The 22,531-nt window shown below is 35.1% G+C and overlaps 1 protein-coding gene and 1 pseudogene across 1 annotated transcript; both read right to left on the minus strand.

Moving 5' to 3' along the window:
• Window positions 1-7,451: 7,451 nt before the first annotated feature.
• Window positions 7,452-8,012, minus strand: LOC149200179 (ABC transporter B family member 15 pseudogene; annotated as a pseudogene).
• A 7,573-nt stretch (window positions 8,013-15,585) lies between these two features.
• On the minus strand, window positions 15,586-16,185 carry LOC149200180 (serine/threonine-protein kinase-like protein CCR4). Its single transcript, XM_089400876.1, has one exon. The coding sequence runs from the start codon at window positions 16,183-16,185 to the stop codon at window positions 15,586-15,588; it is 600 nt and encodes a 199-aa protein (XP_089257002.1).
• Window positions 16,186-22,531: the final 6,346 nt, after the last annotated feature.

Genomic DNA, 22,531 nt, shown 5'->3' on the forward strand with positions numbered 1-22,531 from the left:
AGAGCACACACTGATGCACTTTTCCTAAATCGACATGCAAACTGTCAAAATGCACATGCACAATGCAAGTATTTCTTTTCTTCTTCCTTAATGTTGATGTATTACAAAAAGAAAGCCGTTGTATAATTTCGAACTCAATTTCAAGCGAAAGAAAACAAGTGTTTGTCCAATAATCAAAAGAACACCTTAAGATTCACTCGTTTCAACACAAGAAATACTGAAATTCGAACCATATAACGAAAGCAAATGCTCAAGCAGCTATGAACAGCAATAAACTAGCTCTTAGAATCACAACGACACTTTCTCATAGGTCTAGATCCAAGAGGTCATAGCAAGACTAGTTCACTTTCGCTATGGGAAACTGTGAATGACAGCAAGAAATACAATAAGAACAATCACGGTTTCTTCATACAACTGAGGCGAAATGAAGGCAAAGAGAAGTGGTTTCAGCTGGGTATACAGGTTGACAACAGGCTGCAAAAACAATACTGAAAACTGGGCAACAGACAGTGGGGAATCCCAGTTGCACAAGGCAAAACTGGATCAGCGCAAGTGCTGCACTGTCAATCTGAGATGCAGCGCAGGTAGCCCCTTCGGGACCTGCGTTGCAGTGCAGGTAGCCTTTGTTGCAGCTGCACTGATGAGACAACTCTCGTCTCTCTCAGATTCCGGGTCACAGTTTGCTCAAAAATGAATGGTTTTTGGCCAAATCAGAGGCTATCAGTCAAGTATACACTAGAGGATGATTAAAGGAAGATGAACACTATCACAAAGAGCTAAAAAGAGTCCTTGTGGATCAGCTCTTCAAATCATAAACATGCCCAGCACTGGGCTAGAGTAGCTGCCCTCTACTTTGCATTCGAAGGACTCGAATGCAGTTCGATTCGGTACTCCTTTGTTTAAGAAATGAATAGCAAGAAACACAAGCTACCAACAAGACACGATCCCCAGCGGAGTCGCCAGTCTGTTGTGGGGGAAAGTATCCAACTCGGAATGACCCTAACCCACTCTAAGGGTGACAGTTCCTTAGCAACAGCTGAAAGCAAAGCTATCTAAAGTTTCTTCTTTATGACATGCAAGAGATAAAAGGAAGAGATCCACTTACTGATGTCTTGTGCAAATGGTCGATCCAATCTCCTTTGTTTGCCACTTGCTCCCAGCTCCAAGTCTTTTCACGGGCCCAGCTACACAAGATCCTGCAAATAAGACAAGAAAAGGAAACTACAAGAAGCATGCATTCATAATCGATTCAAGGATTAGCATAAATCAAAGACGCAAGTAAGACAATACACCATTGAAACACATGTGAATAGAAGAACCTCAAATGCTTTATTAATATATGGAAGTAAGGTTCATGCAGTGATACAACCATGAAAGGTCCAATCCAGTATCACCTTCCCGACGGAGAGAAATCTCTTCTTCACCTCCCTCAAGCAATCACCCAATGCTCACAACTGTAAACCAACAACAATTCTTCGCGCTAAATTCCGGCCTCCAGATCCCATGGGATGAGATCCTTATATAGAGTTTTGGAGTGAAGATAAGTCAGCTTGATGTGTGACTCGTTGTCCTCTTCGACTCCAGTTGTTCTTCAGTTCTTCACTCGGAGTTTCTACCTTCCACTTGGAGTTTTAGAAGCTCTTAACTCATCATTAGGTGAATCTTATGATCAAGTGTCTTTTTGGAAGCTTCCTGGGCACTGGCACATTGAGAAAAAGATTCCTCCACATGTCAAAGTACGCCCAGCGCAGGTAGCCTTTGTTGCACTTGCAATGCAGCGCAGGTACACCATAGAGCTTTTGACATTCAGCATAGATGCCTAGTGGAGCAGCTGCAATGATCCAAAACTGACCTGTTTTTGAGTGTTTTTCAGTGGAGAACTGATTTGCAGTGCTGTGGTTTGCTGACCTTGTTCCTCTAAGGGTAAGAACAACATGTTTAGGGACTTTGGATCCCTTAGATTATTGACATTTCATCCTCTATGCTGTAAGGCACAAAAATGTCTATAACAGTGTGGTCGGTGTGGAATTTCTGAGGGAGGCGCCACCCACGGAGTCCAGATATCTGAGTATAGAGGGAAAGAAAGGCACTCAGATGTTTTATGCATACTACGAGGCCATCTCACCCCAACTGAGCAGTAAAAGTCTTCAAAAATCCCCACATTTCAAAAAATGATATGTAGTTGTCACTTCCTCCCTCAGGTCCAAGTATCACTTGTTTGGGCTCCGGAGCTATTTGTAGAAGGCAGCACAGCAAACAAAGTTCCCTTGTATCGTGTTTGTTGATCTCTATCTTAACAAATTGAAGATTAACAAGTGGATAGGTAAAAAATTGTAGAATTGGATCTCCCTCTGCCTCCTCCTGCATAACAACCAAAACAATCAAATATGTACTTAAACATAATCAAATATGTACTTCAACATAAGTTGATGCTATTATCGACTACCATACGCATACAGACGAAGATATTAAATGACATCTAAATAAGGAAGCATTCTCAACACTTGCATTTATTCTCTTACCAAAATTAGCTTTTCACGCAAGTGTAAACCCTCAAGGTTTGGAAGCTTTGAGAGAGGGTTGAAGAGGAACAACAATCCCATTTGCCTCACGATATTCATTCCCAAGATGGAATACAAGCGCTTTCAATGATCTCAATGTTCCTACCAATTCAAGAAATATGTCTGCAAAGAAATTGTATTCTCGAGAGAAGCTTGAATGCAACGTCAACTCAGTGAAATTGATAGCAAGCCCCATTTGGAGCCTTTCGGTCATCGAGTAAATATCATAAAATTCTATTCCATTCAATCCCAGGTCTTTAATAGACATGTTTTCCTTCAGAGTTCTACATTTAGGGAAATTAACTGTCAATTCTTGTGGCCTATCAAAATTTACAACTAAATCTGTTAGGCTGAGAGCGAAGATGACCGGATTTTGCACGCCAGAGCAACCCATAAAGTTGAATCTATGAAGAAGAGGGCAGTGTAAAATAAAGTGGGCTAAAGAGTCATTTGTCATTTGGGGATGGCCTAAGGTGCACATAGTGAGATGCCTGAATCTAGCAAAATCAGTCGGAAAAGTGTTGAGAATACAATTCCACAATGTGAACATAGTAAGACGAGTGCATGAGAAAAGGGCGGTGAGCTTAAGTCGACTACAGATTTCTTGAATATTCGGGAATCCAACTGACATGGTGTAGTCAATTTTTTGACCGCGCCCATGTCCATCAGATTCCCGAATATTCGGGGAATCTTCAATTGACTTAAGGGAAGGCGGCGAGGTTTCCATTTGGAAGGAATAATGGAGAAAGAGGCATTTAGCATTCTTCGTGGCAACACACCGCAGCCATTCGGAGACGTTTTCGGGTGTAAACCACTGTGAGGCACTAACGGAAACGGGGCCCATGGATCACCAAGGGAAATGGAGAGAACAAAAGGAGTTGAGATCTGATGAATGCACCCTCACTATGTCGAATATTCTATTTTCAGTAGTTGACCATAAGCAAATATTGAAACTCCAATACAGATGAGGTCCTGAAATGAGATGATAGGGAGAGATAATGAGGTCAGGTATTTCTGTGTAAAGGAGTCACCAACACTTTGAGAGCACATATAATTTGATTATGTCTCTCATGGGGAGCTTTGTAACGAATAAAATATATAAATAATATAAATATAATGTAAATGATAATAATCATAAATAATAATTAGTTAAGTAGTAATTAGGTTGAAGAGGCATGTCTAAATAAGACATGACTCTTTATGGAGAGACACTTGCCTGATATATAAGCAAGCCTCTCATCCTCATTTGTAAATCATTCATTCTTATTCTTATTCTTATTCATATATTTAATATAATATTTATATCCTAAATGGATATTTTGACATTCCAATTTTTTTGGGAGTAATTAATTTGTAGAAGGAACTTTGCCACTTCATTTGGTATCAGAGCAGTTTGGTTCTCTAGGTTGCTTAATCGGTGCACAAAGCTTGTTCTCCTATCCAAGTCTTTGACTATCAAAATTCGTCAACCTTGTTGTCATATAATTGAAGCATTTTGCTCAATATTTGGGAGTTTCTCATTTTCTCCGTTTTTCTAGGCCTTTGGCCTTAAAAAAAAATAACCAAAATACATACATACATACACATATATATATATATATATATATATATATATATATATATATATATATATATATATATATATATATATATATATATTAAAAAAAGTAAAAGAAAAAACAAAACGGATACAAAATCTCATACCAAGTATATTTAAAACTTTTTACGTGGAGAAGCCCGTGGTTTTAAAAACAACCCATGGTAATTGCCCATGGTATTTTAAAAAGTTAAAAGAAAAATAAAATAAAAAACAAAAACAAAAAACAAAAAACAAAAAGAATAAGTTTTACTTTTTACATGGAGAACATTTTAATGGAATTTTTAAAAACAACCCATGGTAATAGCCCATGGTATTTTAAAAGTTAAAGAAAAAACAAGGATACAAAAGCTCTTACGTGAAAGGTAAATATTACTTTTTACAAGAGGTTTTAAAAACAACCCGTGGTAATAGCCCATGGTATTTTAAAATTAAAAGATATTTTGATAACATTGGAGAAAAAATGTGTGATCTAATTTATTTTAATCATTCAAATCTAAAGATTGTGACCGTACCAAGAGTCACGTCTCATCCAAATTTTCTGAGAAAAAAAATATTATTATAATTATAAAAAAGGATACTATATAAGCCTTATATAGTTACATATAAAAGGAAAAGTGGGTCTCAAAAAAGTATATATAAATTTTATATAATTATAATTTTTTAATATATATAAATTAAAATTATATAATATATATAATTTATAATTATATATAATAAAAAATTTATTATTATATAAAAAAAATTTATTAAAAGAGTGAACCAAAAAAGAAGAAGAAGAGGAGAATATTTGAAATATATATATATATATATATATATATATATATATATATTAGATTTTTATAAGAGAGAAGTGGAAATATATTTTATAGATTAACAAAAAAAAATGAGTGATATATCTAAAAAAAAAAAAAAATCCCAAGTTCATCTTAACAAAGTAAAAATGGAGTCAACCATTGACGATAAAGAAATTGAGTGTAGTCCAAAAATGAGAGATGAAAGGTTTCCTGAAACCTTTGGTAAATATGTTGATACATTATTTCAAATCAAAGGATCGCTCGCAGGAAAAGACATCATAATCTCTATCTGTCCTGCTAAAAGAAGTAATTATGTTAGTCCTAAATGTGCTAACCAATTGGTGATTCCTAAATCAAATATAGTTGAAACAAATATTTTTGGCAAACAATACGATATAAGCAATTTACACCTAAATATTGGAGATTATACTTTTACCTCAAAATTCACCATGAAAACCTTACATTTTGATGATAGTGACATTGACAGTGACATTGTTTTGGGGTTACCTTGGATGGAAACTCTAGGTTCCTTTATTCTAAATACAAGGAAGAAGTTTTTAACATTTTCGTACAAGAAGAATAAAATAAAACTCCAAGATTTTACACTAAAACCAAATTCAGTAACACCAGAAGATATCTCAGATATTTCAAAAGTAATGTCTCAAGAAGGTAAAAAGGTATTACAAAATATGCAAAAAGAAATTGACAAAATCAATGTTGACAAAAATGAAGAAGTTTCTCAATTTAAAAACCATAGCAAAAAATTACTGTCACAAATTAAGAAACTTAAGAAGGATAAGAAGTCATTAGAAAACAAGGTACAACAACTTATCGAGAAAGAAGCATCAAATGTAGGAATTCAAGTTGATGACAAAACAACAAATACCAATCAAGTGAATATGACAACTCAAGAAGACAACTCAGTTAAAGAAACGACACACTTAGATGTTGCAGTTCAGATAATGAACATCCCAAGTGAATGTTCCATAACAAATTCAACATCTTCACCAGAAGAAAATATAAAAATTGGCACATGCCCAGTAAGAAGAAATCAAACCAAAAAAGTTCCATATCGGCATCTGAATCATGAGAACAGACGAATCAACCATGCTACATATTTGAACCAGTCAGAACCAAGACAACAAATTAATGTTTCAGAGAATAATGACGTAACATCAATTTCGTATTATGTTGACAAGTCGTTACAAAATTTTAGTGATCAGAATGCTATATAGAAGATTAATCTGGGATGGTCTGATCCCTTCTCAGTGCGACAATTTTGTTTGTCACTAAGAAGATCATATCAACTTGTATCGACGAGGATGACTAGACAGAAAGACTTTCGAAGCTGAAAAAGAGATCAAGCCTTTTTCATCGACAAGATTTGAGGTCAAAGCTTTTTGAGGAAGGAGGCAATGTAACGAATAAAATATATAAATAATATAAATATAATATAAATGATAATAATCATAAATAATAATTAGTTAAGTAGTAATTAGGTTGAAGAGGCATGTCTAAATAAGACATGACTCTTCATGAAGAGACACTTTCTTGATATATAAGCAAGCCTCTCATTCTCATTTGTAAATCATTCATTCTTATTTTTATTCTTATTCATATATTTAATATAATATTCATATCCTAAATGGATATTTTGACATTCCAAGTCTTTTGAGAGTAATTAATTTGTAGAGGGAACTTTTCCACTTCAAGCTTTGACAGGATGAGGGGAAGGACGTTGTTGGGCAGTTCAGACAATCTAGCCATAGCCACGGCCATCACTGTAAAAATGGGGTAATCTTCCCTGTCAATAATGGAATGTGGAGGGATTGGATCGAACTAGTCCTCAAGTGAAGTGGGAGGTGAGTGGAAATTAGGTATGAGCAACAATCTAATTTCAAAATGTGGAGGAATGAAACAAATATCTACGTCAGAGGCGTTTTTCACTGCGGGGTTTGGGTGGCAGATACCGTTCACTCCAACCAATAGAATGTCTTCATTTTCGTCATCCTGCATGCAATTAACATTTGACACTTGTCTTTGTCACTATTTTCCTCCGTCACTGTTTGCCTCCGTTTGCTTGCTATGACCATCCCGATTTGTTGCAACACTCATTATTCCCACCATAATTTCGTTCAGTGCCTCTTTAACGATCTTCTCTCACTCGTAGTCCAATTATGTTGGTTGCCTCGTCCAATAGTAATATTATCATATTCTTTTGAAATCCCTCACTATTGCAATCAAATGCTTTTCCCCTCCTGATAATTGTATTCCTTTGTCTCCCAAGTTTGTTTCGTATCGCTGGCCCAAAAGAGCTACACAATTTCACTGTCCCGACTCAGTGTCTTAATTTATTACATAAACAATATCTTTCAATTTTGGCTAATTCATTATTCCTAATTTATTGCATAGGCATAAATCTGTTTTTGTTAGAACAATTCAAGTATTACCTGGTGAAGTATTGAGCGTTTGCAGCGTTTTCACCTTCGATCAATTCTATGTCTGTTGCATTATCTTTTTCATAAAGTCTTGAATGCTTCCATTGAACAGGGTAGGTTCCTGACCTACCAGAGCTGTAAGTCTTCTCAAACTCTTCAGGTTGAACATCATGATGTTTATGCGATCAATCCTCACAGTCCCTTTTAATAGGTAGTATAATCTCTTGATTAATCCAATGTTGGTCGACTTTCCTGGTCCACTTAATTTGTCGAACCAGAGCCATACGTTTCCTTTATTCTTAAAAAAAAAGTTCTTGAAGATGATCAAATTTGGATGAGATCGGTCAGCGAAGTCCACGTTTCTCAAATCCACGTTCCCTTCTATCTTATCCACAATCTCTCCCTTCTCATCATCTGGATTTATGCGGATCTCTCTGTCCAGGATGTCGAACATGGATTTGATTGTATTAAATTCTTTAACGATGTTGTTTCTCATACTCCCTGTGTCTGCTATCACTTTCCCGATGCTCATCAACATGAAGCATGTTGGAAAAAGAGCTTTGGAGGTGATATATCCCTTGAAAACATGGTGCCCTCCATACCAAAAATCCAAGGCCATACCGCATGTTGTTAGACATTGAGAAATTCCCTGTGCTTTTCCTTCAAACAAAGATTGTTTGAAATTGTCTCTTTGAGGGCCTTCTTATGTCTTTTCGAAGAGATGAAGAATCTTGTCATGTGAAGAGAAGGCACTAATAGTGATGGTTAGTAATAACCTCTTCCTCCATTTGACTAGTTTGATATTGAGCTTTTTTAGCCTTCAGAGAAATGGTCTTCAACATAAGCTTTTTGGTTTAATAACATAATATTACCAGAGATTGCGCTGTTATTATTACAATTGCAAGATGCCATTACATAATCAAACCCAACCTGAAGGCGACTGCCGCAAATGACACAATTTGTACAGGTAATAATATATGATCTCCAACTAGAGATCTCGCATGTATCACAAAAGCACATTCAAGCATTCAATGCGTTAGAAAATTGTACCACAATCAGATATGGGCTAGAAATATTCGAACTTTGAAGGTCATATACTTGCCACATTAGCCTCTCTTGCAATTCTAGAGCCCACAGCTGCACTAGAATTATTTTCCTTGTCGAACCATCCAACCTCGAAAGTAAGAATCATGAATAGCATCTGCTCAACCATTTCAATTGCAGCACTTTAGCGCTCACTCCATCAAACATAATCTCTCTAGCTTGGGGATCTAGAATCTCTCTATCAATGCCACAACTGTAGATTTTCCTGACCCACTTCCTCCCTCCAGCACAACGATCATACTAGTAGGAATGGTTAGACAAAATTTGCGAAATATCTTGGTCTACGATTGAGTTGTATATGCAAATTCAACATTTCTAAATTGAGTTTCACCTCTAACCTCCTGCAATATTTCTCCATTTAAATTATGGAATGAATGATGGGTTCTTTATCCATCATCTCAAAGATGCATTTACCAATAACCCGTGCTTTTGAAAAAGATTTGAGATTCAGAAGTGCAATTCCTAGACATCTGCAAAGATATCAATTATTCCAGAAATTATGTTTGAGATCCTTGGAGAAATTATAGAAACAATCAAAAGAGGAAAATTGACAAGAACAAAGAAATTACAAGCGACGCCGCAGTAGAGAAACTGAACTTATGAAAATATTCCCTCCTATTGTGCCATGATGCATAATCAATATACTACCATACCACACATTAAACACTCAAATACTGAAGGTGACTCTTCTCCTTCCTACTTCCAACCCTTTGACAAGACCTTGTTTCAGCCCAAGCTTTACAGTTCCATTGGGTGCATCGAAGAACTTGGCCATTGTCCTCTCCTCTCCAACAAAAGAAATGTTCTTTTTGATCGATGACATAGTTTGCTCTACAATATTCCCAACTATGTTATAGGCTTCATTCAACTTGAGAGAAGTACCCACCAGAATTTATCCATACATTAAACCTAGAATAATCAGCAAGATCATGAAAGAAAATGACACTATTGTCAATTTCCATGTCAATTAGAATCTCATAAAATAAGTCCCCATGAACATAGACATATTCATGATGAAGAATGGTATCTAAAGATGGTAGGAGAATTAGTAAAATCAATTTTTAGGTTTAAAAGGGACAAAAATCATGTAGAGTGAGAACAAAAACAAAATCCTGAAGAGTGGGAACATGAAAAATTTGCTAAGAGAGAGACAGACCAACATACCTTTTTAGCGAAGAATCCCTCATCATGCCTTAGTACCGCCTTCAAATATTTTCTGCACATCTAAGATTCTTGTCTGCGCATTGTAGTACAATAAAAAATGTTGTGTCGAATGAGCAGTATGTTTTTTTATTAAAATGAATATATATATATATATATATATATATATATATATATATAGATATATATATATATTAGGTTACAAATATAGACCTCACTTAATTATTTTATGTTTTGGTTTTTTTCATCCTAATCTCATGATACAAATTTTGGTGAGATTGTAGTTTTTATTGTTTAAAATGTATAAATGGATTCAATGCTCTTAAAAACCTCAACAACACTCAGATTGCGGAAATTACAAATCTCAAACTTGCCATTTCAACAAATCCTTGTTGGATTTCATCCTAAATTTATTGGAAACTATTCTAGAAAAATGACAAAAATAGAGAAGTGTTAAATTAAGCGTAAAATATATATTGTATAATGGAATATATCTCAACATTTCAAAACCAATACTATGGATTTCAACATTTCATATCAATGGCTTGTATTTCAACTTAGCCTTTAGAGCATATGCTTTAGATCCAAAAATGTATATTCCAATATATATAACATTTATTATTTTATTATTGTATGTATTGATGTTTCCTCTTAGAGAGTACGTAACTAAATTGACGTGAAAACATAAACATAACATCCATTCAATAACCATAATTTCTTTCCTAAAAAACCAAATAACATTACATAATCATATTTCACCGTTGGAAGTCACTCATAATCTTGACACATTTGCAACAATACCAAGTAATAACATTGACATATTGGGAAATTACTAAACAACAAGAATATATTAGTGTAATAATAATATAGAATTGCATGGATTTGAGTCAATTCGAATAAATTTGAACATTTAGTAGATCGAAGAAATGGCAATTAGAGATTATCCTAAGACCATTGAACAACCCCAAAAGACTCTAATTTTGAGAAGCATTGCATATATAGTTGGTGTCCCTCTTATTAAGAAGCATATCTTGACACTATCTCTTGATATGGCTTCAATATTCCAACAATTGCTTTCTCTCAACTCATAGTTTTGCATCTACTAATCATACAATTTAGTATCTTAAATTTTCCCCAGAGATAAAGGTGATCCTAAGTGCCGTGAATCTCCTCAGCATTTGTTTGAAATATTATCATTTTCCTTTGATTACTTGTTATAGCTTCCTAATGTTAGCTTATTCATTGTAAGGTTCTGACTAAGGCTTTCCTTGCTTGGGGTTTATAGATATGATTATTATTCTACCATTTCCCTTTCATTTTTTTCTATCTTTATCTAGGAATATTATTGCTTTCATTTTCCTATGCCATGACATTCTGATTAACCCCACATATGTTTTAGCTCCTTTGACCAGGTCCATGACTTCAAATCCAATTAATGTTGTTATTCCCATTATGTTTGTTTCTATGCCTTTAAATAACCCAATGAGCTCTACAAATATTTAGTCTACCAACTTTAAAAAGTTTATTAACTTAACTAAACTAGGTATCCCCATTTATCCAAGTCTCCTTAGAATGATACTAACTTTAGATCCAATGTAAACTATGACTTGAGGAATAAAAAACCTTTAATCTCTAGATCGACTTGGGGATCATAATTGTGTCACATAGTTTTGATATCTTTGTTTTCATCCTTAGATCTTTTCAATACGTCGATTGGTTTGAGTAGCTTGCTACTAATTCTTCTTTACCAAGGATCTCTAAGAACTTAGTGGTTGTGGGTTTCAGAGTTTTGGTCATGGACTGAGTGCAACAACTAGTGCAAAGTTGTGGACAAGGAAGGGTGTCTCCTTGTGCATAGCTTCATCGCTTGTTTTGCGTGGACCGTGGGCATTCATGGCTTGACATATGATCGAACTTTCCTTGATCTTTTTATGACAATGAAGTTTAGTTTGAAGTTGGGGGTAAAATGTGTTTAGTCAATGTAAAATGTGCTTGTTGTTTATGTTGTGAATAATAAGTACAAGCCTGGTTGTAGTTGTCTAATTTCAAGGATGTTTTTGGTAACAAGATTCAGTAGCTTTTCCTCCCTCTCACCGCCTTAATGTGTATGATGTAATGTGGATTTTAAAAATAATATATTGCCTTGATCTCTATGATATAGAGTGGCTTGTTAAAGTAATACAAACATTTTAATGTAATTAATTTATAATTTATGATTATTTAAAATTGTATTATTTATATTTTGAAAGCATTTGAGTAATGGCATTGAGTAATATTTTTAAACCAACTTTACAGAAATAATGATTTTTTACAGAAAACTTTACAGAAATGTTTGTATAGTCATGGTTGGGTTGGTTACAGGTGTTGCAACTTGGGAGGTGAGCGTTTTGTTGGCTTGCACAAAGAAAAGAAAAATGACGTGAGTTAGTGGAACGCCAATTCCAGGTCTGCTTTACAGCTGCCCATCTTTTGAGGTTCAGCGGCTCACGCATGCACAGAATCTTGTCTTTTTTGCACAGAATTTTCCCTTTTCCTTTTGAATGTGGAGGATACGTGTCAAAGTTCCATTAGATGGAAGAAAGTAAAGTGAAAATTCACTCTGGGAAAAAACCATGAAAGTTAAACCATTGTTGACCCCACACACAAAGCAAGCAAAGTCAAAGTTATTTCTTAGAAAAAGTCATGAAATTTAAACCATCGTCGACCCCACAGAAAGATAGAGGGTATAGTGAAGTTAATCCTTGGAATAAAAAACACATGAGACTTAAACCTCGCGCAGTGAGAGTAAAGTGAAAGTGAAAGTTAAACCAGTGTGGACCCCACACGCATAGGGAAAGAAAGATTCGTTGGAGATCATTAACCGTGTGGACCACACATGCAAGAGATGAAACTCCACGTTGTCCATCGGTGCAATCTCCTGCATGAAGCAAGGGAATTCGTGTCCCTCTCTCAACGTTTTAATTTATAAAAGTATTCACAATGCATACATGAGGATAAGCAATTGGGGTGTTACAGTTGCTCTTTAAACATAAGTTTGGTGGCCTTCCAAAATTATGGGTTTGGATCGAAAGAAACCTAGTCCTCCTTTGCTCCTAAGCCAGTTTCGATAGTTTTGCTTAAGGAGTAAGACATTGGTATTGTCTCTAAGTCCCTTGAAGTATTAGTGTGAAATTTATAGCTAATTTTATCATTTTTTTCAGAGAGAAAAATCTTCATAGATTTATATTAAGATAATATAAAGATCATAATACAAGTCACAAGACAGCACATCCTGCCCAGATATGAGAGCATATAGATCAGAATAACAGTCATGGGATCCGCGAAGGAGATCAGAACAAAAACTGAAAGTTGTACACAAAAATATTCAAACGCTTGAAAAACTTCAAGCCTGGACAGATATTAGAAAGGGAACGTGAATGCGAAGCATGAAAACCAGATAATGAAAGAAATCATACTCCCGAGATGCAGAAGTCCTGTATGTAATAGGAAGAACCATCATGTAAGACCGTCAAAGACCACAAACCCAGCTCCATTGCAAGGCCTTCCTTTGATAGAAGGTCAGCCTGAGAATTTCTGGAGTGAGGGATATGGTGAATTGAGAGCTGCTTCATAGAACTCCAAAAGTGCATGATTCTGCTTAACCAACCGGATAGATGAGGACAGCTAATGAGACCAGCGCCATTAACATGATCTATCAGTGATTTTGAATCGCCATATATTGATATGCCTTTAATATCCAAAAAAACACAAAAAGCAAGCAGGCCTGTAAGGGCCCTAGCCTCGGCCATACTGTTTGAACCATGCCTGCCGTTCCAGGATAGAAAAAATTGCAGGTTTTCATCCATGACAATGTGGACCCCACAACCACAGAGGTTGTTTTGCTCAGCTCCGTCAAAGAAGGCACAGGGCACTTGAAAAGAAAGGACATCCGGCGAATTTTTACAGGCTTTGTTTGTCTTGATTTTTTCAGGGATCATGTCCTGAAAGGCCTGCATGCGGAACAAGATTGACTTGAGGCGTTCCTTTGAGCCTTGGAAAATTCTAGTGTTCCTCCATTTCCATAGGAACCAATAAGTAATAATAACAAGGAACCCCAGGATTGCTTTTGCTCGCTCCACCATTGAAAAGCTACCTGCACTGAAGGAAAATTAGCATGAGGGAAACCATAAAACAGAGAGAGCTCATACCATATCTGAAGAGACGATTCACACTGGAAGAACATATGAATGTTTGTTTCCTCCGTGGCTTGACACATTTCACATCTGCTCGGACCATGCCAGCTCCTCCTTCGTAAGTTTCCCCATGATAGATTCCTGTTGTTAAAGACCAACCATGAAAAAAGAATCATTTTCAGAGGGCATCCCGACTTCCATAAGCATGGAGGAAAGAAGGGACTAGAGCCTAGAGATATTGGAGAGATCATGATCGTGTATATATCTTTTACACGAACAAGAGACTTAGCCTTAGGAACGGTCCATATTAGATGGTCACAGGTCCCGGAGCGACAGATTCCTACGCTGCAAAGGATTTCTTTAACAGAATTCCAAATCGGGAGAAGAGATGCTGGCAGGTTCAGATCACGGCCCTCTTTCCATATTGGAATGGGACCACTCCATGAATCGATCAGCTTGTCCCAAGTAAAGCAGCCCATTCTGTGAGGAAAACATAGTAAAGATTGAGGAAAGAAAGATTTTTCACGGGCATTTAATATAGGATCTATACCAATAAAGATCATGGATCCAGAGAAGAGATTCCATCTCAAGTTCTCCAGAAAGAATTGCTGGATTTTCCTAATGCTGAGCCATATGGCTGAGCCTATCTTGATACCAATAGAACCCCTTTTGTACCAATATTCTAGGTTTTTTCCTTTCATATATTTCGTTCTAATAGTCAGGCTCCATAATCCATCGCCAAAAATACCTCTCCATAGTCAGGCTTGATAGCTAATCTTATCATATCACAATGTAATAATCACGTAATCTAATTAATAGATTAAATTACCTTTTTTTGAACACCTTTTCTGGTCAATTTTGTCCAAAATACAGTAGAGATTTTTATAAATCGTAAGTTTAAGTTGTTTAATTGCAAAGATCGAGTGGCTCAAATTATTTTAGGGTGTTAAATCCATTTATGTATTCAAAAGTGCATTTTAAACAATAAGAAACCACAACCTTACTAAAAGTTACATTACCGAATTCGAAATCAAAAATTCATTTTTGGTCTATTAGTTAGACTACACATATAATAATAACTTAGAATTAAAAAATTTAATAAATTCTGACATAAATTATAGACTTCATTATAAACTCATCCATTCCCATTTCCAAAACCTTCACCACATGACCTTGTCTAAATTAAGGATGATTTGATTTAACCTATGTGTTATGACCAGGAATATTAACGTATTATTTTGACTTTTTTTTATATAAACTAACTTTTCATGGACTTTGATGTTCTATTTTGCAATGCTAGATATAAATGAACATAACAAGATACCAAATCACAGACTCAAAAATGTATATCACATGACTTCATCTGGATTAGCAATGATTGAACCTAAGTATTAAGCCAAGGAATATTAAGACTCAAAAGTGTATATCACATGACTTCATTTGGATTAGCAATGATTGAACCTAAGTATTAAGCCCAGGAATATTAGCGTATTATTTTAACTTATTTCAGATAGACAAATTTTGACGTTCTACTTTGCAATGCTAGAGATAAATGAACATAATAAGATACACCAACTTCAATTTTATACACTTTGCTTCACATATTTGTTTAAAATATCCTGATACAAATATGGTTTTGGATGGGGTGACAATGCTCTTAAAAATTAGAGTTATATTTACTCCCTGAATTAGGGAACTTACATTGCAAAAAGAATGCATTTACAACATTTTCTACATATATAGAAGAATGGGAAATCATAATCGTTGCTCGCCTCTGGAAGACCCCCTGGAAAGATTAGCAGCACAGAGGGCAAAAGCCTTTTCCAAGAACCCCACAACCTCAGTCATGGAAGGCCGGTCTTTCCCTTCCAAGCTGACACAGTCCACAGCATTGTAGCTCACAAAAGTCAAAGCCTCGATCTCATATGGCCGTGGGGGAGGTAACCGGGGGTCCAAAATGGTGGGGAAATCATCCTCCGCAATATGAGGGAGGGCATAGTCCACCACGTTCCGAGGGCCTCCGCTGCCGTCGTCCTTGCGTATCGCCTTCTTGCCCGTCAACAATTCCAACAAAACGACGCCGAAGCTGTACACGTCACTCTTGGCCGTCAAATGCTGCATTCTGTAATATTCAGGGTCCATGTACCCCACAGTTCCGGCGGCCATTAGTGACAGGTGCGAGTCTTCATCGTTGGGGCCCATGAGGGAGAGCCCGAAATCTGAGACCCGGGCGTTCCAGGAGCCGTCAAGGAGGATATTGGAGGACTTTATGTCTCTGTGAATTATGGGCGGGACGGCATATGTGTGCAGGTACTCGATTCCCCTTGCGGCGTCAAGTGCGAGCTTTATTCGCATTGGCCATGTATTTTTGAATATGTAAATAAATTTAGCATTATGAAAAACGATTGAAACACTTTAATTATATAAATTTTACAACTTAAATTTATGATTCTAACAAATTTTTATTAAATTAATAAAAAAACTAAAACATAAATAATTAAACTAATTTATTTAATTATTTTTTATTAATTTAATTAAAAACATAAATTTAAATTATTTAATTTATACAAATATATATTTTTATCTTTTTCATCCCATTTTATTAAATTTATGTGTACATTTAAAAAAATCAATTAAATGTCCGAAACCTATAATCTCATCAAAATATATCTCTTAATTCTTTAACCAAAAAAACATAAAACTTTTAAATTCTAAACCAATACCATTTAAATGTCGGAAACCTATAATCTCATCAAAATATATCTCTTAATTCTTTAACCAAAAAAAGACATAAAACTTTTAAATTCTATTATTATTTTATTAAATAGTTTTATATAATTATTAAAAAAATTAATTATATTAAATAACTTCCGACCATTCAACTTCGTTGGCCTAATTCGTTTCATTATATAAAAAATAATTTGTCAATGTAAGATAAGACACAGTTTCAAACCACTTATAATTCCAAAAAAAATAAAAAGAAAAAACATAAACTGCATTATAATTTTTGTAAAGTATATTTATATAATTATCAAACACATAATTATATTAAATAACTTCCAACCATTTAACTTCGTTGGCTTAGTTCGTTTCATTTCATAAAAAAAATAAATTTGTCAATGTAAGATAAGATATAGTTTTCAAACCACTTAGACTAGGTCTAGGCCCTCTCCAAGTGGAGGACAGGGTGGTGAGTTGAAAAAAAATTTATATATATAATAGAACATTATTTGGAATTTAGTTTGCACTGACAAACATGTAATGTTAATATTTTTTTTTTCTTTGCTAAGATAGATTTTTTTCGCTGGTCTTTTTTAAGTTGCACTTACAAACATGTAATGTTAATATTTTTTTTTGTTTCTTTGCTAAGATAGATATTTTTTAGCTGGTTTTTTTAAGTGCACTTCATATATATAAATTTAATTTTGTTTTTTAATGTTAATTTATGGTAAATTTTAATTATTTAAAATATATTTTGAATGTATAAATAGATTGGACATCTTGAAATTTTTTCCAAAATTTTAAAACTTAATGATTTAGTTGAAATTCATTATTTTCAGAAAACATGGTTAGGAAACATTGATGAAAAGATACTCAAAAAAGAGACAAAAACATCTAATTAGATTACATAAATACTAGTTTTAATTAGATTATATAAATACTAGTTTTTATTTTCTTGGTTAATGTATTTATGTTTTTTTTGTAAAGATAAAATAATTGTAAATCAATGTGTTTATTTTAGAACAAGATTTCTAGAATTTTAATTTAATTATCAATAATTATTAAGAAGATCTAAAAATTTAACATTCATGGAATATTCTCACATATTATTCACGAATCAAAGTTGATATTTTTCTCTAAAATAATTATGTCTTTTTTATTCTTTTGATTAAATTGATTAATTGAAAAAAAATCATTTAAACACGACTTATAATTTTTGGATATGTGAAATGATATTATAACAAAACTTATTTATAAATTAAGAATATATATATATATATATAATTTAATCAATTTTATGTTTTTTAAAATGGTAATTAATGTGAAATATATTATAATATAATATTTTGATGATTATTAATATTTATTAAATTTTTAAATTTATATAACTGTATTAATTTTAATATTAATTATAAAACCACTAATACATCAGCTAGTAAATAGAGTGTTTCACGTGAGTAGCACCTAGTTCTTCTCTTATTTTTAATGTGAATAGTGTTGAAAGAGAATTTCATCTGTCACTATGGACCACGTGGAGTTTCAAAAACGTTGTCGACATATAGAATAATTTGAGTATTAAGAAATAAGAGATTCTCGGTTGCTCACACTTTTATATATTAATTTTCTTTTGAGTAAAGTTTTGAGTAAAGTCCGAAGACTATTACTTTTTCTCCATGGAAAGTTTTAAGGATAGAAATTTATCTTAAAGTTTAGAAACTTTGGTGAATCTTACTAGTACATGATACACAATCTCTAAAATGTTTGGTGATATTTTTGTAAAAATTTTCAAAATTTTAATTATTTTATATAGTCTCTATATTGAATATTAGTGAATTTTAAGGTAAAACAATTCTATACTATAGAATTTGGGCAAAATAGTTTTTCAAAAAATAGAAATTAATGTTTCTTTTTTGAAAAAGCAGAGAAAAATTGTCCAATTGTGAATATCAACTCTTAAAATTTTCCCAATTGCCCTTTTCTTCTAAAAAATGCAAATATAAAGAAAAGAAAACTCATTATGGAGTTGCCATTGACAATTATGGTTTGTATAGTCATGATAGGATCATCTATTTTATTTATTTATTTATTTATTTTTTTCTGCTCCAATTTCTCACTTCTTTACTTTGCTCAACTATGGAACACTAATCAATATAACAAGAATGACACCCCCAACTTTTCCAACAACCTAATATTTAACAACTTATGATAGTTGTCTCGGGTTAAAGCTTAGAGTTCTTTCCTACCTTAACTATCAATTAAGATTAGGATTTTAGACCCTTTGTAATCTTCTTAAAAGTCCATACATAAGCCACGTGTGATTGTTGGGAAAGATCACATTTGCTAAAAGATTTTTAAGGATTGCGGCTCTTTTAGGGTCTCTAACCACTACGTGAGATGTGAGATATGCTCTTCCTAGGTGTACTTTGAAATCAATATATGATCCAAGATAATTACAAATTAGTCTAGAAAATGACATTGCGTCATTTATCAAATACTTAAATATCAATAGTGCATTATTTAAACATTACTTTATCTTAAAGGCGGTCTTTTAGGTGGCTTCTTCTTTTACTCATACCTAGTGGTATCCCAAGTTGAGATCCAATTTGGTAAAGTATTTAGCATGATGTAGTTATTCTATGATTCGAACCTAAACATAAATGAACCAAATTACAGATATAACCATAAATACTGAAATGCAACAAAAATAACACTTCATTTCATTAATATCAAAATGCTGAAATATGCTTACAAACAACATGGAAATAAACTAGCTCGGGAAATGGTAGCTTATCTCTTAGAAGAGATGTGACAGCTACATGCCTCTGAACTATGTTACAATGAGGCTCCAAGGCCTATTTATTATTGAGAAACAATAGAAAACCCTAAACATCCAGAAATCTAACCCTAGGAGATGAAGCGCCAAAATTGTGGACCCTGTTTGGGTAAATTGGTACATCAATTTCTCGAGGTTGTAACTTTGGTGTACGATCTTCGTTTAGCTATCATAATACCTATTTTTGAATATCCTAAAGAGTAATCTGAAAACAATCATGTCAATATAGTTGGGACTTTTCCGGTCTCTCTGTTTTCCCTAAAAATTTCATTTAGGGCCTCAAAACGGCTCTGGAAGTTCAGGACCCGAATAACTGCCAAAAATAGTAAACTATGCTACAATTAAGGAAACTGAAAGAGACAGTGTTGAGGGTCCAAGTGGAATAGGAGGGTGGTCACCAATATCCACCTGGATCAGTCCTCCCCCTTAGGAAGCAATGGTCCCCATTGCTTAAGTGCCTCCATGAGATGGGGAAACTTCTGCTGAACTTGGTCCCTGGTGAGCCACTTGCCTTGGCACAGGAGTTGGCCGTCTTTGACAACTCGATACAGTTGGATCTTCTACTGGCGATTTTTCTTGATCTATGTGTCTATGATCCAATCAATTGTGGCCTATTCCATGCAGTCTGGGTTTAGCTCTGTTGGTGTGAGTTGTTCTGCAATGTTGAATGTGTCCAGCAATGGTGGAAAGGATGGCTGAAGGTGGTCTACATTGAACAATGGGTGCAGACCAAGGAACGGTGAAATGTTGAGCTCAAAGGAATTGTCCCCTACAACCTTGGTGATGGTGTATGGCTCATATCAGAGCAGGTGAAACTTGTGATGGGGTTTAGTGAGGTGCTCCTTCTGCAAATGTAGCCAAACTTTATTGCCCACTTGGAACTTGTACGACACCAGATGTTGATCACGGCGTTGCTTGTACTTAGCATTGGCTCTATCCAATATATCATGGACTTTTTGGAAGATGTGTTGAATGCTCTCAATGAAGTTGTTAGCCCTATCGGCGTCGGACTGGACATGAGTTGAATCTGCCTGAGTAGCTACAAATGGTATGGCCACATCAATGGGACATAATGGCTGAAATCCCAACCCTACATGAAAGGGGCTTGGCCCATTGAGCTTTGGAGAGCTCTGTTGTATATGTGTTGGACATAGGGGAGGCTTTCATCTCATGTACATGCACAAAATGTGTACGATCATCCTGTTGATGACTTCTATTCGACCATCAGTTTAGGGATGGAAAGTCATGGACTTAGTGAGTTTAGTATCGAGCATCGACCAGAGACTTGACCAAAATGCACTTACGAATCTGTTGTCTCGATTAGAGACAATGAAATGTGGGATCCCAAAGTGTACCCACACTTGCTCAAAGAAGAGCTTAGCAGTGGCCTCTGTTGTGATACTCTTCTTGCAGGCTACCATAATGGGCATCATAGAGAATTTGTCAACCACCACGAAAATGTAGTTGTTGTCATGCTAGTAGAAGGAAGGCCTAGCATGTAATCCATGGAGATGGATTCCCAAGTTCAATTAGGAGTAAGCATAGGAATATATAGGCCTTGCTTCTTGATGGTTAGTTTGGAGATGGCGCAAGAAGTGCAAAATTTAATGTACCTCCCAACATCTTGACGAAGGTTCAGCTAATAAAAGTACTTCTACAATACTGCCACTGTTTTCTCTACTATGAAATTTCTAGTGACCCGGCTGTAGTGCGCCTCCCAAATCATCTTGGCACACTCACTTGAAGGAAAACAAATGTGTCCCACGTGGCATAGCAGTGCATCCTAGAGGTCATAATTTGGAACTTTCTTACCTTCCAAGAGTGTCTGGTATGTGCTACTGAATTATGGATCTCTCTTGTAAAGATGCGGCCACCTCGAAGTCTTGTGCCCACAAGAGTCGAGCATAGTGATCAACGCCATGACTAGTGGTCAACTAAGGAAGTCTGCAACATTATTGGTGCTACTCTTCTTGTACTTAATGTTCAAATGGAATTGTTTCAGGTATGTGGACCATTTCTAATGTTGATCGTTCTGCAACTTCCCCTTTGTGTTTGTATTAACTATAGGGGTGGGTGGTCTGTGTGGATGACTATTTACTTCCCCATAATGTAATGCTTCCATTAATGACAGACCTGCACAATGGAATACATTTCTTTGTAATAAGTGGGATACTTTTGGGCTGTGTCTGAAAGTGTCTCACTATGGTAAGCCACCAGATGTCCCTATTGAGTAAGAAATGCACCAATATCATAGTCAGAGGTGTCTTTCTCAATATCAAATGGTTGCTGCAAGTCTGGTAATTGAACACTAGTGCAAAGAAGTGGCAATTCTTCAACTCAGAAAATGCCTTTTGTTTGGTTTCGGACCAAAAAAACTTTTCTTTCACTATGCCCTTAGTGACTTGACTTAAAGGCTAGGTAATATGGGAGAACCCCAACACAAACCTATGGTAGAAATTGGCAAGACCCAGAAATTTATGAAGATCTGTTAGAGTGGTTGGGGCTGGCCAATCCCGAATGACTTGTATCCTGGTTGGGTCCACATGCACAAATTTATCATCAACGATGTGTTATATAGGTAAATCCTCTATGCAAATAGAGATGATCCCTCTAGCCCAATGAATGGGTCTAGCAACAAATGACACAATCTACAAGACACTTTCCTAAATTACAATCAAAATGAGAGAAAAGGAAGGATACCTACCTCGTTCTAATGCTAAAATGAACTCCTTTGTTGAAGATCTTGATCACTTGCTCCGCAGGCTCAATCCTTACTGCTCACAGTGTTTGAATACTTGCACAAGAGGCCAAAGACACAACCAAGCATAAAAGTGCAACAAGCATAATCGAATGTAATCCACTTAACAAATCAAGGAGCATTAAGATAAATGAAGCATTGACACAAGAATTTTTGGAAAGTGAAATAGTAGTTTTATATATTAATAAACAAAAGAGGAATCATACAACCTAGGCCCTGATGTTAGTAGCCCTCCTTGAGTGAATGTCCAAGTCCAAGCTCAAGCTCTCCAATAACTCATTCTCCAAGCCAAAATGAATAACATGTAGGCACTATCTCAGCATAAGGATGCAAATAATCAGAGACCAACCATTAGGGTATGTAAGAGGATGAATATATAGGCAGGGCGA

The sequence above is a fragment of the Pinus tabuliformis genome, chromosome 2_1 (assembly GCF_031772625.1).
Source record: "Pinus tabuliformis cultivar Carrire ecotype Pingquan chromosome 2_1, CPIR1, whole genome shotgun sequence".
Classification (NCBI taxonomy): domain Eukaryota; kingdom Viridiplantae; phylum Streptophyta; class Pinopsida; order Pinales; family Pinaceae; genus Pinus; species Pinus tabuliformis.